Genomic DNA, 15,620 nt, shown 5'->3' on the forward strand with positions numbered 1-15,620 from the left:
CCGCCAAAATTCGGACCTGGGGTCCGAAATGTGATCGCACAATGTTATGTTACTCGACTTTCGCCGAAGTTCGGGGTTTAGGGTCCGAAATGTGATCGCGTGATATTTTTAAAACTTCGCCTTTGTTGAAGTTCGGGGCTTGGGGTCCGAAAAGGAATTACATAGTGTTTTAAACTTAACACTTTCGTGTTAGTGCGGACCTAAGGTCCGAAATGTGTTCGCACAGTGTTTTTTAACTTAACACTTTCGTGTTAGTTCGGACCTGGGGTCCGAAATGTGTTCGCACAATGTTATTATTTTTTTTTAACTTGAATTTCGAAATTTCGAACCTGGGGTCCAAAATGTGTTGCGATATATTCTTTATCTTCGTTGTTTTTTTTTTTTTGAATTTCGAAATTTCGGACGCTTAAGTCCAAAAAAAGGAGCGCATAACGTTTTTTTACCTTAACTTGACTTTCGCCAAGTTCGGACCTGGGGTCCGAAAAGGAGCGCATTCGGTTTAAACTTGCCTTCATGTTTTAAAACTTTTACTTTCGTAAAAGTTCGGACCTGGGGTCCGAAAAGGAGATGCATCATGTTAAAAAATTTCGTTTTTTTTTTTTAAAACTTCGCTCTGGGGTCCGAAATGTGTTCGCACAATATCCTTTATCTTCGTTTTTTTATTTTTTATTTTTAAAAGTTCGAAGCTTAACGCGTTAACAAGACACCGCAACCTCAGATCTAAGCGCCTTTTCGGGCTTTCGGACCCTATGCATCCTTTTCAGAACATTCTGCCTTCATCAAAAATTTCGGGCCTAGGGTCCGAAAATCGTTCTCCTATATTGGTGATCTCGGGGGAGGGGGAATCTGTTCCTTAGAGAAAATTTGGAAACTTACAAAGAATGCTGGACTCCCAGCAACTTCGCCAGACTCCACAAATTTGGACTTGGGAGGCATCAAAATACCCAGGCGCTGGGCCGAGCAATTTGATCCTTTTAGGAGGCAAAAATCATCTTTTGCCCGTTCTTCGCAAGGGTCGAGTAGCGAACTTTACGCAATTGGCCTTATAGCTCTGGGTTGGCGGGGTCCGTTGGTTCTTACCATCTTACGCCTATCTAAGGCAATCTTTTAAAATTTTGGAACAAAGCTTTCGGCATTCACGCCCGAAAGCCGAATCAGCTAGGGGGACTCACTAGTTCGTTACTCCAACGTCAATCAGCTTATGGACTGGTCACGAACTCGCTCGAGGAGACACGAGAAACTCTACTTGGATCCTCGGGATAACGATCAAAATACTCAAAACAGGAAAGGGGGACCCTGTCGGCGACAGGGAGCGTGTGCAACGCACAACAGATCAAGACGAATTTTTGATTGAAAGTGATAAAGGGAGGCATGTTCTTTCCGTTGAATATAATTTGAAGAATTTCACAAGCATGGAAATGTGCCAGGAGCAAAAATCGCTCCTGTCCCTCAGTGAAGGACCGGAGCTTAAAATACAACATTGCCTTGTCCTTGCAGGGTTTGAACGATTTGACGATTTGAGGAGAACCAAGGAAGTATATTTCATCAGTTGAATATAACTTGAAACTACCAACGTAAGGAAAATGGACCAAAATGCAAAATCGCTCCTGTCCCTCAGTCAGGGACCAGGGCGAAATTCAGTGGTAGCTCCCGTCCCTCTCCCAGGGACCAGAGTGAATTTCCTCATAAGGCAAAATTTGGGTGAAGATTGAGCAAGTTTCAAGTTTGAGGCAAGTAAAGGTGGTGTAACGAACTCGTTGAAGACAAATTGAAGATTACAAGACACCAAAGTAAGGCCCATATTGGCCTAGGCGCACCTGTCCCTCAGTCAGGGACCAGAGCGATTTTTGCCTTAGATCAATTTCTTGCCAAGTTAGAACGAAATTCAGGCCAAGGATGAATGAAAGGGTGCACAACAAGATCGTTGAAGATAATTTTTCAAGTTAGCAAAGTGTGATGGAGCCTACAGGTGCAAATTCGCTCCTGTCCCTCAGCCAGGGACCAGGGCGAAATATTGGTTATATTGCCTTCCACCCAAATTCAAGTCACTCCAAGTCAAGGTGTAAGGTGGCAAGGATGTTTGAAGTGTTTCGAAGAAGAACGAAGTTACAAAGACCGCCAAGGATGAAAGAATTGCACTAAATGTCCAAGATCGCTCCTGTCCCCCTCCAAGGGACTAGAGTGAAATGTTCAAATGAGGCCAAATTTAAGTTGCCATTCACATTGCAAATGTTCGAAAGGGAGTAAAGAGCATCATTTTGAGCCTTGAAGATAATTGCAAGTTAATATAATAAAGGATTTATACTCTATGACCTAGTTCGCTCCTGTCCCCCAGTCAGGGACCAGAGCGAAATCTCTACAAAGGCTTGAGTTTTGAATGTTAGTCGCGTTTCAAGTGTTCAAGAAGGACCAAAGGACATTGTTTTATATGGTGAAAGCAATCGCAATTTGATAAGAACAAGCATGAGCCCAGGATCCCAAAATTCGCTCCTGTCCTTCAGGCAAGGACCAGGGCGATTTTCACAAAACACTCATTTTCCTTCGAAGATCATGACAAAGCAAGGGTACACAAGATCGAGGACGTCATTTGGAAAGAGATGAACAAGATGCAAAGGTTACAAAATGGCAAATTTAGGCTAGAGCATAAAGTTCGCTCCTGTCCCTCAGTCAGGGACCAGGGCGAAAACCATTCAAATGTCACAGGTGCCTTGTTAAAAACAAGTAAAAGATGTATAAAGTGAAAGGATAACGTTGTTTTTTGCTTAGTGATGAAGGTTGGTGATCAAAGAAACAAGGATCAAGGAGAGAAGCAAAGATCGCTCCTGTCCCTCAGCCAGGGACCAGGGCGATATTAACTACATCACTCATTTTCTCCCAAAGATCACATCAAAACGAAGTTGCATAAGGTTGAAAACATCATTTGGAAGGTGACAAGCAAAAAGTGAACGTCAAAAGATCGCAAATTTGAGCTAAAAATGGAAGTTCGCTCCTGTCCCTCAGTCAGGGACCAGGGCGATAAGGGTCTCAGGAGGCATTCATCCACAAATAAAGTCGATCAAGCTTGAGATTCCTAGCAAACATGCCAGTTTCAACGTGAAGATGGAGGTTTTGAACGTCAAAGGCAAAAGAATCAAGACTAAGATGATAATTCGCTCTTGTCCCTCAGTCAGGGACCAGAGCGATTTGGTCTGTATCTTTCCACCTCTCCAAATTTTGGTGGTAAACATTTTTTGATTTTTTTTTAAATGCTAAAGATCAATAAAATTTAAATATCCAATTAAATAGCATTTAAAAATAGCGCAAAGCATTTATTAATTAATTTTGCCTATTTAAAAATCGAATTAATTAATAAAAAACGAAGGCATTAATTAATTAATTATTAATTTAAATAAAATCAAATTGAGCGCTTGGGTTTTATTTACTTTATTTTTATAAAGTCGGCCCTTGGTTTTCATTTAAAAATTGTTTTTTATTACCTTCATTTACAAAGTCGGCCTAAGATAATAGGGGGGGTAAGCGCCTATAAAGGGAAGGTGGAAATTTTCATTTTCACATCATTATTCAAACATCCTTCACATGCGATTTGGAGAGGTGCGAATTGTGTTCAAAGTGGAACGAATTTCCATTCCAAACAAGGTGCGAACATTATCCAAAGGAGTGCGAGTTTGAGTTGAGCGAACTTGCTATCACCAAAGACTACATCAAAGACCCCCCAAAGGTGGCGAAGTGATAAGAGGACGTTCGCTTGAGAAAGATTACGTTGAAGCCATCAAATATTAATTTTTGCCTAGGCGATTTTCTTCATTTTGCATTTTAGAGTTAAGCTCTCAAGCAAGGTATGGCGAAATCTTCCTTTCTCTTGAATTTTGATTTTTGATCGTCATAGTCTTAATTTTGAATTTTGAAATTTCGAATTTCAAATAGCTCAATCATTTAGGAAATGATAATTCAAGGACTTATCATGAAGTTTCCTAAATTTAATCTAATCTAGTTATGCCTTGCAAAATCTATTACTTATTGTGAAATGTTGTGTAGGTATGGCGACCCCGAAGGCGGGAGCATCCACCAGTCATCCAGCTCTCATGAAGGAAGATCAATAGAACGAAGAACTGGAGACCAAGATCGTGTCTAAGTGGAGTAACATTGGAGATACCAACTTGGGCAACTTCAGCACGAAGAAATTTCGAGAGGTCCCTTACATTGGCAAGCCATCACCTGTCGCCCGGAGGATAATCGAGAGTGGCATCATTAAGGCGGCCGGCTTCCCTCCAGCAGTCCAGTGCCATGAGTTGATGATCGAGTGTGCTCGTCATTATGATCCTCAGTCCAGAACGATCGTGTCCAAGGAGGGAAACACTTTAGCTTATCTCTCAGAGGAAGCTATAAGTGAGGCTTTCCATCTTCCAGAGCACAGAGATATGATATACAAGAGCATAGAAGGAGCCAGGTCCATGTACGAAGATGATCCAGATGCTTGTCTAAGCATCATCAACAAGAACTGGTTACTCAAGGGTCGTCCTCGTCTGAGCAAGATCCCGAACACACCACATAGGATCGATTTCCAGGAGGAGTACAGAGATTTGATTACAATGCTCAACCGAGTCACAGGAGCCCCTCAAGCCTTCTACTTTGAGGAGTGGATGTTCTACTTCATCCAGGTGATAGTTCAGGGAAAAGGAACAATTCATTGGGCTAGGATGATTAGCCATTGCTTGGACGTACAGTTGAGGAGACTCAAGGCTACCAAGTCCTTCCACATGAGTTCATACGTCATATATGCCTTGATCAGGAGCTTTGAGTACGCAAGACTACCTCACAGAGGAGTGATTGGAAGAGGACCCGACGAGGTCAGAGTTTGTGATTCCTATGTTCACTTGCATCATCCGCCAGGAAGCAACTACAAGCTAGTCAATGATACCTTCACGATGAACATCACAAGGACGTTGCAAGGCGGGATTCACAACAGATTATCTCAGGATGCACAGGAGCTAGTAAAGAGGTACAGTGCTTGGTTTATCCAATTTCCGAAATTCACTTATATTAGAGTGCATGGATGTCCTTCACCCCCATACATGTTACCGAGATATCCGATAGACAGAATAGTGTTACTTGAGGTAACAAGACAGTTAGCAGCTTATGCGAAGGCATTCAGACACAGACATGGGAATGGAGTTCCTGTACCTATCATCTTAGGTAATTCAGTTGAGGTATGTCCTAATGCTTTAGCCATGGATGACGCAGAGAAGGAGTTAGCTTTGTATTCTTTTTCATTCTTTGCTTTGAGAGAAAGCTTTGATCCACATGGATATATAGAGGAGACAGTCGGTAGGAAATTTAAGCATGAGTACCAGATAGAAGATTTTATGATGAATCTCTTAGACGATCTTGAAGTGAAAAGAAAAATGCATTCTAGATTGCCTTTGGATTTCATCAGGAAATGCAAGATTTACAGAGTGGCCGACCAAGCTCAGGACAGTGGCAGACATCTTCGATCATCCTATGATCGAGAAAGCAAATCAGTGAGGTTAGATTGGAATGAGCCCGAGGTCGTGGATCTAGATGCTTTGATGGCTCCAGTCTTGTCTTGTACTCGCAGATGGGTTGATGTGCAGCATCAGAAGTTGAGAGAGCAAGGCATAGCTATGACTTTCACTTTGGAAGAGAAACCAGCCGAAGCTGGAGCAAGTGTAAGCGAAGGCAATCCTAATCCCAGGAATACAAGCAAAGGCAACCTTCGAAGTGCAAGTGAAGGCGATCTCCATCCAAGAGGCTCGAAGAGGAAAGAGAGACCTGAGAAGAGGGAATCTTCCAAGAAGAAGCAAGGGGCCAACTGAGATCGTTCATCCGGCACATCTTCTCGACAAGAGAAAAGGACACTTGAAGTGGAAGAGTCTGTGGAATCAATGGTACAGAATGATAAAGAAGGACAGGCACCTCAAGAGTCACCAAGTGGATCTCTCCAGGATTATGAGCTACATGAAGACAAGAACAATGACGAAGTAACATCTCCTCCCAGGGAAGAAGAAACATTGCATAAGGAGATACAGGTTAAAGAGACAAGATCAGCCATCCCAGATTGGTTGAAGGAAAGATTAACGAAGGTGATTGTGATCGAGGACGAGGACAATGTAATTGATTTAGAGAGCCTTGTTGGACATTCCCAGGAAGTGACAGAGAAGAGGAAGGCTACCAAGATGTCCAAAATGATTAGAGATGAGACTGGATCCAGGAAATTACAGGTAGCTACACCGGCAGTGGACAAATATGAAGGTGAGATCCTAGCAAAGGAATATGATATAGAGACATTTGAGCTAGGTCCATCCACAGCCGAACAGACAATGGATGATGCCACCGATTCATTTGAGGCATTGAAAGATAAGCTTAGAGAAGAAATGGAGAAGAATAGAAAGCTTGAGAGAGAGGTCGGTGCATGGAGGACATATTTCAGCCATCTCAATGAGCCTTTAGGACGTCAGGATCCAGCAAGATCACCTGTACAGGCACTTCCCCTTCAATCAATTAATGAGGCAGAGAGATTCAGGAGTATGGTCCAGCGTATGAGTACTTGGATGGACAAATCTCATACAGTTGCCGTAGAATTTGCAACAAGGATGATGAAGACTATTCATAGGGCTATTCAGGTTCTTGAGATCATCCACAACTTGATGATAACGGTAGCCGCTTTTGCTCATACCAAAGATGTTATCATTCCTATCTTGAAAGTAATCAGACAAACATCTAGGAAGGTCTTAGCGCAAGAAAAGATCATGGATGGAGGACCTCACAGTTTACTTCAGTGGTCTACCTTACTCCAGATGAAGGAAGTTCTCTTCGAGGACATCAGTACTAGATGTAGCCATGTTGAGGAAGTGATCAACCCGATCCAAGACAGAGTATTTGAGGTACTACGTACCATTCTTGGCAGGAGGATTGAAGTTGAGACAGATGTGGATTTGCAAGAATTGGAGGATAGAATCAAGGTCATCTTTTGCAAGGACGCTAATATCACAGATGAGCAACAGGACTAGATGTTTGCTACCATGCTCCTGATTGAAAAGACTAAGGAACTTGAACCTGGATGGGACGCAGCTCTTCTTGAGGCATTTGATCAGGTCATCCATTTGGAAGAAAGAATGAAGAATCTTCCCGAGATTCCAATTGCTGAGATCGAAGGAATCGTATCAAGATTCATTGCATATGCTAAAAAGGAGCATTGGAAAGGGAATAAGATTCTAGATGAGAGGTTGTTATAGATGACATGGCACCTTAATTGTCATTGGTCTATGTCTCCTAGGTTTTTGTGCCAAATTTAATATTTGGCTATGCATTTAATATTGTTCAGTAAAAAGGAGGCTATTTGTAACAAACCCTAATTAGTGTTTAGGTGTCATGATCTTGACCGTTGATCTGCTTTTGATCTGGACCATTCATTGTAATTGAGGATGCTATTTATACCCTCATTTCATTTCATTTTGTAAATTAGAAACTAGAAAGAGAGAGAGTTAGAAGTTATTTATGCATTAGAGAATAGAGTTTAGAAGTAAGTTATTTTTGTAGCAAGATTGAGCTTTGAAGAAAGAATTCAAACAATTGTTGTACATGATGGCTTTGAGATCAATGAAATATTAAAGTTATGGTGTTTTGTTGCATTTCTCTTGGTTATCTTCATGGTTGTTCAATTTTCTTGAATCATTCTCAATCAAAATAGTGTTTTAGTTCGAAGGACAAAGTGTTGGACTTGATCTTTGGTAGGATTCGCTTTCCAAACCACTAGCTTCTTGCTGATTGTAGGAACGCCTTGCGTGGTCAACTGGAGATATTTGAATCGCTCAAACCTTCAAGCATTGTTGTATCTTGGATATGTACCTTCGTGGTAGTGTCTTTGATCTTTGATGTATTGAAAATCATTTGTTACCTTAGAAGATCGCATCAATTTCAATTGAGTTGTTAATTTATGGCAATATTGAAGTTGGTAGAATCTTGCCAAGTCTTGTCCGCATTAAGTCATTCTTAGGGTTAGACTAGATTAGATCTCTTGCAAACCCTACTCTTTTGTCATTTTTTTTGAAAAGCTTGTTTAATTCAGCAAAATCTTCGGCAACGTAAGGCCCCTTGATGACACAGCAATCACAACGACCACTGGTGCTTATCCACACGTAGAGACCCTACTTACTAGAACATTGGAGTCATCCTAACTGATCCTTCTTGCGATCTCTTCAACAGTTAGCGACTTTATTCAAGAGAGGATAAGATGCCTTTGGGTATTTTATTCTGTGTATAATTGTGTACAAAATACACGTCAACAGGTCCACTTGCATGGCGAGGATCTATTGAACGCATGGCAATATGGTGGCGCATTCATTGCCGAAATATTTGACCAAATGGTGACCCAGTCATTGCATGTTGAATTTATGGCAGATTCTTTTTGCATGCAGCCGCCGCATGTGGAAATGATGGAGCATTTATGACATAATGGGGTGATTTTTGCATGGATGAATACTCAACACATGTTGGGCGAATTTGAAAGAAGTGCATTTAATGCACAATGGATGCCATTTTTGGCTGGAATGTAATTAATTGTAATGGGATGGAATTAATTGTATAAGGGCATGATGGGTTATTAATTGTTGATTCCCACCTTGTTGCATCTTGAGTGGGGAATCTTCTAAGGTAAAACCCTAATTAGGGTGTTGCATGTAGCCAAGGCTTGAAGCCTATATAAAGGGGTGACCCCCCTCATTTGTAAACGGAGGAGAGATTGTTGCTAAGGATTGTTGAAGTAGCCAACTTAATACATTGTTCGATTTTGATGGTGTATTCTTGTTCTATTTTAGCAATCTGCAGGGTCTTTCTCTCTTCAGTTAGAATAGATTTTGCTTTAGGTTATTAGATGGTTTGGATTTGATAGGATTGCTTGTTGCAAGATTCATGCTCATACTTTTGGTGTGTAGTTGATTGTTGCATACTGTGCAAAGTTAGCCTGAGCCTCCATTATTTGTGTATGTTTAACTTTGATTATCAGTAGAGATTGTTCGATTTGATGGTTTCTACTGATGATTTGAAAATCTTTAACACACCCTTTGAAGATTGCACCGCCTTCGTGTAGTTGTGCATTGCTAGCGAAGCAAAGCGTGGTTGTATTTTGCATAAGTAATCCCGTCTCCATGTTCATAGGATTAGATTAGCCTTGGCTTAGAGTCCTCTAACCCTTTCCTCATTTACTTTTCCGCATCTCTTAAATCCAAAAATCCAAAAAATAGGGCTTTCATTGCAAATCATTCACATAAAAATCCTTGAACTTCCATTAGTTTGTTATCCTCTTCAAGTGAATACGTAAGGCCCCTTGGGTTAGCAGCAAACCCATAAATCAACTGAGTCACGTCCACGCATTGAAGGAACCTTGGAGTTAGCCATTTGAACTTTTTGTGCAGTCTTAGCATACGGACTAATTTTGTTCAAGTGAGAGTAAGGTGACCGTTGGTAACTTTATTCTGTGTTCGACGTCGTCATAAAAAACACATCAACAATCCGCACCAGGATTTACACCATTGTCACCCACCAACAACACCTCCAAAGTCAAATTTTGAGTTGCTTTTTGTTGAGGATTCAAAATAACCTCAAACTCCTTGTCGTCGAACAAAACCTCCATCTTTCCAAATGATTTGTTATAGCCATTTCTATGGTTATTATTATTCACAATAATAATATCATATTAGTATTGTTATTTAAATAGTTTTATTTACATAATAATAATTTCAAACAAGTTTTTGCCAAGTTTCTTTCAAGTCCCTAGCTCGACTCAAATTTCAAGGTTGTTGAACTTTTGCTAGGTCTCTATTCTAAAGAACACACATTTCATCAAGGTCTAGACTAGCATCACTAGGTTAGACAAAAAATGTACTTCTTTAAAGAAACACAATCAATGTGAAAGGTTACAAGGTTGATCTACAATTCTATTCAAAAGTTTAGTTGGACCCCACCTATAATGCCCCCTTCTTAGCTCTAGATTGTTAGATGGATCTTTAGCCTATTTTGGAAACCCGTAGGCTAATCAGAGACTAAATTAGGGTTTCCATATTCCAAGTGGATTTCAGAAGGGTGTTTGCAGGAATTTGGAAGTTTGCCTCCTGGGTTTTTCTGGGTTTTTTCGAGAGCTTCAGAGTGGTATGACATGCATTTCCATCAAATGAGATTTCTTTCCAGGTGGATTTTAGAGGGGTGTTTGTAGGAGTTTGGAAGTTTGCCTTCTGGGTTTTTTTTGGTTTCTCGAGAGCTTTAGAGTGGGATGACATGCATTTCCATCAAAGGAGATTTTTGAACTTACTATTTTTAGTAAATTTTGACGGCTACCTAGATTGTGCTTAAAAGGTGTTTGGAGTCGCTCACTATTTTTAGCAGTATGCTATTTTTAGTAAGCACTTTTTTAGTAGTACAATACAACACTTGGTTTCTATTTATGGCTGTCCAATTTGAGGGGTGGCTCATTCGGTTCTCTTGGAGTCCATTTTTGGAAGGTAATATCTAAAATGATTTTACAATTCCAAGTTGCTTTTTGACCCCATGCCTAGGCTCAATGACTTTAAGTTGTTTTTAAAAAATGTTCTCATGTGGTCCTCCAACTTGGGAATTATTAATAATTTTTATTAAGTTATTGGTGCATATGAAAAGCGAAATAAAATAAAGTTAAACTTTCAATCCCACATGACTTGGAGGAGAAGGTTGATTCTTCAGAAAAAGCTATAAAAGCAAGTTTGAAGGCTCATTTGGGTATGCTGAATATTGAGATAACCAAGTGCTGCTGAAATGTTTTCAGAGTCTTAGCTTTGGGGTTGCGTGACTACCTAGCTTGTTGCAATTTCGAGTTTGAAAGACAACTCCTAGCTGATTGGAGCAGCTTCATTCAGAGGTTGCCATTGGAATCAATAGAGAAGTTCTTGGTTTTTTCAGTTCTGGAAACCCTTTGCTGATTTCACGGTTTTACTCACCCTGGTTGGAGGATTGAACTGATTTTTGTGGGTACGGATTCATTCTTCTCCTATGCCCTAGGCATCCATTTGCTCCAGTTTGTGTGATTTAAGGAGTGTGTGATTTTTAAATCTGATCGGACCAGCTTGCTGTTCATACCACGTTTTTGGGGCTGCATTGGAGTGTGTGCTATTTGAGTTGTTCTTTAAGAGGGCTTGCTGTCCTTCCATGTTTGTCCAGCCTCTGTGCTTCATTTGCTTCCAGTTTGTGCTCATTCGGAGGAGACTCGAGAGATACGAACATAACAGTGATTTCCTGGGTAGCTATTCAGAAAAATCAGAACACTACTCTCACAAATAAGAGTTGGTAAATGCTGTCCAAGTTCTCTGTTTTCACTATATTTCATTTGGCATTGAGTTTTAATTAGACATTCTATGGATTAGCAATGAATAATAATATCTCCGAGTTTTTCATAGTTAGCTTATTGTATCAGCTGATTTAGTAGAACTAAACAGCTTGCTAATTTCAGTTTTGAAAGCTAACTCTTTACCACTAAATAAGTGGAAGTGGCTAGTTATACCGCCAAGTTTTTGCTACAATCAGATTTTAGTTATTTCATTTTGCATCCCCCACTGAAAAGGTGGAAGTGGCTGGTTACACCGCCAAGTTTTGCTTTCAATAAGCTTGTAGTCAATCTTTGTAATCCCCACTGAATAAGTGGAAGTGGCTGGTCATACCACCAAAATGTAGTGTTCTTTCAATGTTTTATCTTATTATCCCACTGCACGAGTGGTCGAGATGGTATACGTTTCTTATTGCTAACGCTAATGGGTGCTAGTGTTGTGTTTGAAAATTGAAAAAATTAAGGGGGCATATTTCACCACCTGTCCTAAAAATGGTCAAAAGGAACAACACCAAACTACTTGGGTCCTACCAAAACCATATTAATTTCATCTTACTATGTGCAATTTCAGATTTATCCTTACCAAATATTTGATTCTTCAAATGAATTTCTACATCTAGAAATGAGTCTTGTTTTCTGTAATGTCCCTTATTGATGGCTTGACATACAACTATATTATGATCTTTACAATCTGATTAATGATATAGAATTGACTTCAAACAAAATTCAACTTATAGGGATATGGAATCCTTTATCAGAAATTGATAGTCTTAATTGGAATTTCAAATTATAATATTCCAAGAAAAATTTGCATTCAGATGTAACAACAAGGTATTTGAGTATGGATGCAAATGCAGAATTATACTATTATCACTTTGTTTACTCCCTTGGAATTTGATACTGTTGAGACATGGACCAGCTAGGACTCGGACCTAGGACCTTCCATACGCTGCTGGAGTGCTCTACCACTGAGCTACTGGCCCCTCTTGGACCAGTCCATCGTCGGTCCGGGTGTGGCTTATTTCCAACACCAACACCCCCCCTTAAGCCACGCCTCTCGTGTGCTTGGGGCTCCTAGCCTGGACCTGGCTCTGATACCATAATGAGACATGGACCAGCTAGGACTCGAACCTAGGACCTTCCATACACTACTGGAGTGCTCTACCACTGAGCTACTGGCCCCTCTTGGACCAGTCCATCGTCGGTCCGGGTGTGGCTTATTTCCAACACCAACAGATACAAGATGTGCCTTTGATCTTCTAGTGGTAAGATCGTGTCTGATTGGTTTCTCCTTATCATGCGATGGGTGGATGAGAGGTTATGCCTCAATCTATTCACTGTGTATGATATGAATCCTTATGTTTATGTGAGAATGGTGAATGTTGTCTCTGCGTATCAATACCTTAATCTCATACATCTACGGCCTTGCAAAAGGGTGTGTTGCTGGGAATAATCATTATGTTATGTTGTTATATTATGTTTATGTTGTCGTCGGTAATAATGAGTTACGGCGGTCAGTTAGTTAGCCGACGGGTAGGTAGTTGGAGTCGCGACGATTGTGTCGCACCCCTTCGGGTATTATATATTGTGTACCTTTTCGTCTAATTGGAATCATGTTAGTCGTGTCAGATGTAATGTTATAAGCACTTATTGTACATGGACCGTGGAATTAATACAGAGGCTGGTTATTTAATATATTTCCATTATGTTCTGTGCATTTACTTTTTGCATTTAACCGTTTACAGGAGAGGGCAAAGAGGGTGGATACTCCACCTTCACCTGGCTCTCTTGCAATCTGCTATGAATCAAATAAAAATAACCAAAATCTGCCTTCTTCAGTTCCATACATCCTCCTCTATATATGTATTGAACAAATCTAATATTAATAGTCATGTCCCTTCATTGGGATGGTTTACTCTCAATAATCCCATCATTCACTAAATGATATTAAATTTACTTGTCATCTCTTGTTTTAATCACACCTTGCTATGATAAATGACCCCTAACCAATCTAATTGGCCAGCATGTTAATGTGGCTACGTATTTGTCTTTGAGTCACCCTTATGGAGTCGGCCATGAAAACTTTCTTCCAATCACCATCTTTGCCTTGTAACAATATAGTTGTTGGTAGACATACTTTGTAAATCAGTTATCCCTACATGATGTTCATCAACCCCTTAATGAAAGAGCTACATTAGTTAAGGGTGACCATTGCCTTAGATAGTATGTAGTAGATGTCTTCTTTCTTAAATTTGCTGCTTTTATCTCATACGTATGATCACCTCATATTATGATTTGCTTGTCTTTCTTGCTGACTTTTCAAACTAACCAAATCTCATCCCTTTGACTGCAGTATACTTTGATGAGGATTTCTTATAGGATCAGGCTATGTAGTATCAACCTGACTGAATAGATCGCCTGTAGCATGATGATGTCAATCCTTGCTTGTCATTGTGAGGTTACTAACAGTTAGATTGCTCTTGTCAACTTACTCACTCATGAAGACATGGATGAAGGTTTCTGACTTGAAGTTCAATCATAAGGTAGTTTATTAGGAGAATTGGGTTATCCTTTATATGAGTCTTTAATCAGGAACGCTGTATTTGTATCTTGTTTGGTATTGTAAGCTATCTTCATTTGTAAAGATAATACAAGGAGCTTTCTCACAACATAGCTGTTTGCTGCATATCCAAACTACTTAATGAAGAATGGTAAGCATCCCTTATTTTACTATTCTTGCTATGTACAATCATTGCTTCTGATACTAACTAAATTTAAGGTGCCCTTGGCCTGCCACACCTGGACCATAAATGGCTCTTTTTGCTTGCTTGGTTTTAGGGATTGTATGGGGACATTACATTTTCTTCTAGTAATTTTGAATGTGATAGCATCTGTTAAATCTCAGTAAACTCACAGAACATGCAATCATACAAGAAATGTCATTTTTTGTATGCAAAAGATCCCAATTGTTTAAAAATACAGAAATTGTACTGGCATAGAAACTTTCTATGATGACCATAAATATTACATACAATTATTTCCATGGGTGCAAATGGTTTGGCATCGTTCTCTTGTTCAAGTGGTATGGGAGGATACTTCAGCTGTGTGACTCGAAATCGCACCTGCAAAAAAATAGGATTCCAGGGATTGATCAAAAAATATGAAGCACATTTTTCTAAAAAAACAAAATATTAATTCTAGAACAAACCTCTTCATCTAGATCCAAGAACAACTCAGCGCCATCATAGTCCCACTTCCAGACATTTTCTTTCTCATCACTGTAGCACCACCTCAATACATAATACAACATGAGAGAAAAGTATAGAAGTATATATAGAAACACAAATATTCTAAATAGTAGAATCCCAGGATAGAAACAAATTCAGTATTTCCTTAAAATTCATTCCTTCCAGAAAAGCAAGGTAAGAAAATATACAATGTACTTGGTTGTTGAAGATGATGTTCCGGTACATGGATATCATCAAAGAAACCTAAAGACACTGAAATCATCAAGGAAATATTACATCAAACATTTACAGGAACATGCTCAAGCAGTAGATAACTCCACCAGATGATGTAATGACCAAAACAGGAAACCCATTTAAGCAAAAATGAACCATGCACAGAAACATTCTAGATATAGAAGAAATTCAAATATAAGAAACCAGCTATCACATGACCTAAAATGAAGGAACAAAAAAATAAAACAGGAAAGAGTTTACGATTATACAATATATTCCACTTTTGTCAGATTTCTTTAGCTTCCCAACAAGTACCTCTCCAATGAAAGGCCTGAACATGATCAGCCTGAAATTTATCTGTCAACCAATCATACCATAATAAGGCAATAGGAATCATTATAATGCACTCAATCATCTTGACATAATATAAAGTACATACAGAAATGACTACAGAAGGTTTAACACCCAATAAACAATACAAAAACTATCAAACTCAAATTAAGAAGCACTGCCCTTCTCAAATTCAGATATGTGCCTAATAAATAACTACAATCTTAAAGGGTTTTCATAGATGGCAACCAAATATCAGGCAGCTAAACAATTAAAAATGATTAATAAATCGTTCTGCAAATTGGACACTGTCAAGAAAACTTACTAAAAAAACCAATAATAAAAAGGAAATTAAATCATCATAAAACACAATGTATGATATATTATTTTCACAAAGCAGCAGTGGAAGTTAAAAGCCACACAAATTTCTATAAATAAGAAATGCCAGTTGTTGGGCAGTC

At 39.4% G+C, this 15,620-nt stretch overlaps 1 protein-coding gene and 1 non-coding gene across 4 annotated transcripts in view; both read right to left on the reverse strand.

Annotated features, from left to right (window-relative positions):
- LOC131057704 (uncharacterized) overlaps nt 1–15,620 on the reverse strand; it is a 197,224-nt gene that overhangs the window by 61,137 nt on the left and 120,467 nt on the right. For all 3 annotated transcript variants that reach the window (XM_059212544.1, XM_057991854.2, XM_057991853.2), the window contains 4 exons: nt 15,099–15,186; nt 14,805–14,868; nt 14,577–14,646; nt 14,401–14,490 (listed from right to left, as the gene is read on the reverse strand). In XM_059212544.1, the coding sequence (XP_059068527.1) occupies nt 14,401–14,490; nt 14,577–14,646; nt 14,805–14,868; nt 15,099–15,186 (312 nt within the window). The remainder of the gene's footprint in view (nt 1–14,400; nt 14,491–14,576; nt 14,647–14,804; nt 14,869–15,098; nt 15,187–15,620) is intronic.
- On the reverse strand, nt 12,479–12,550 carry TRNAT-AGU (transfer RNA threonine (anticodon AGU)). The gene has a single exon. It is a non-coding gene; the product is annotated as a tRNA-Thr (tRNA).

This window comes from Cryptomeria japonica, chromosome 10 (genome assembly GCF_030272615.1).
Source record: "Cryptomeria japonica chromosome 10, Sugi_1.0, whole genome shotgun sequence".
Lineage (NCBI taxonomy): Eukaryota > Viridiplantae > Streptophyta > Pinopsida > Cupressales > Cupressaceae > Cryptomeria > Cryptomeria japonica.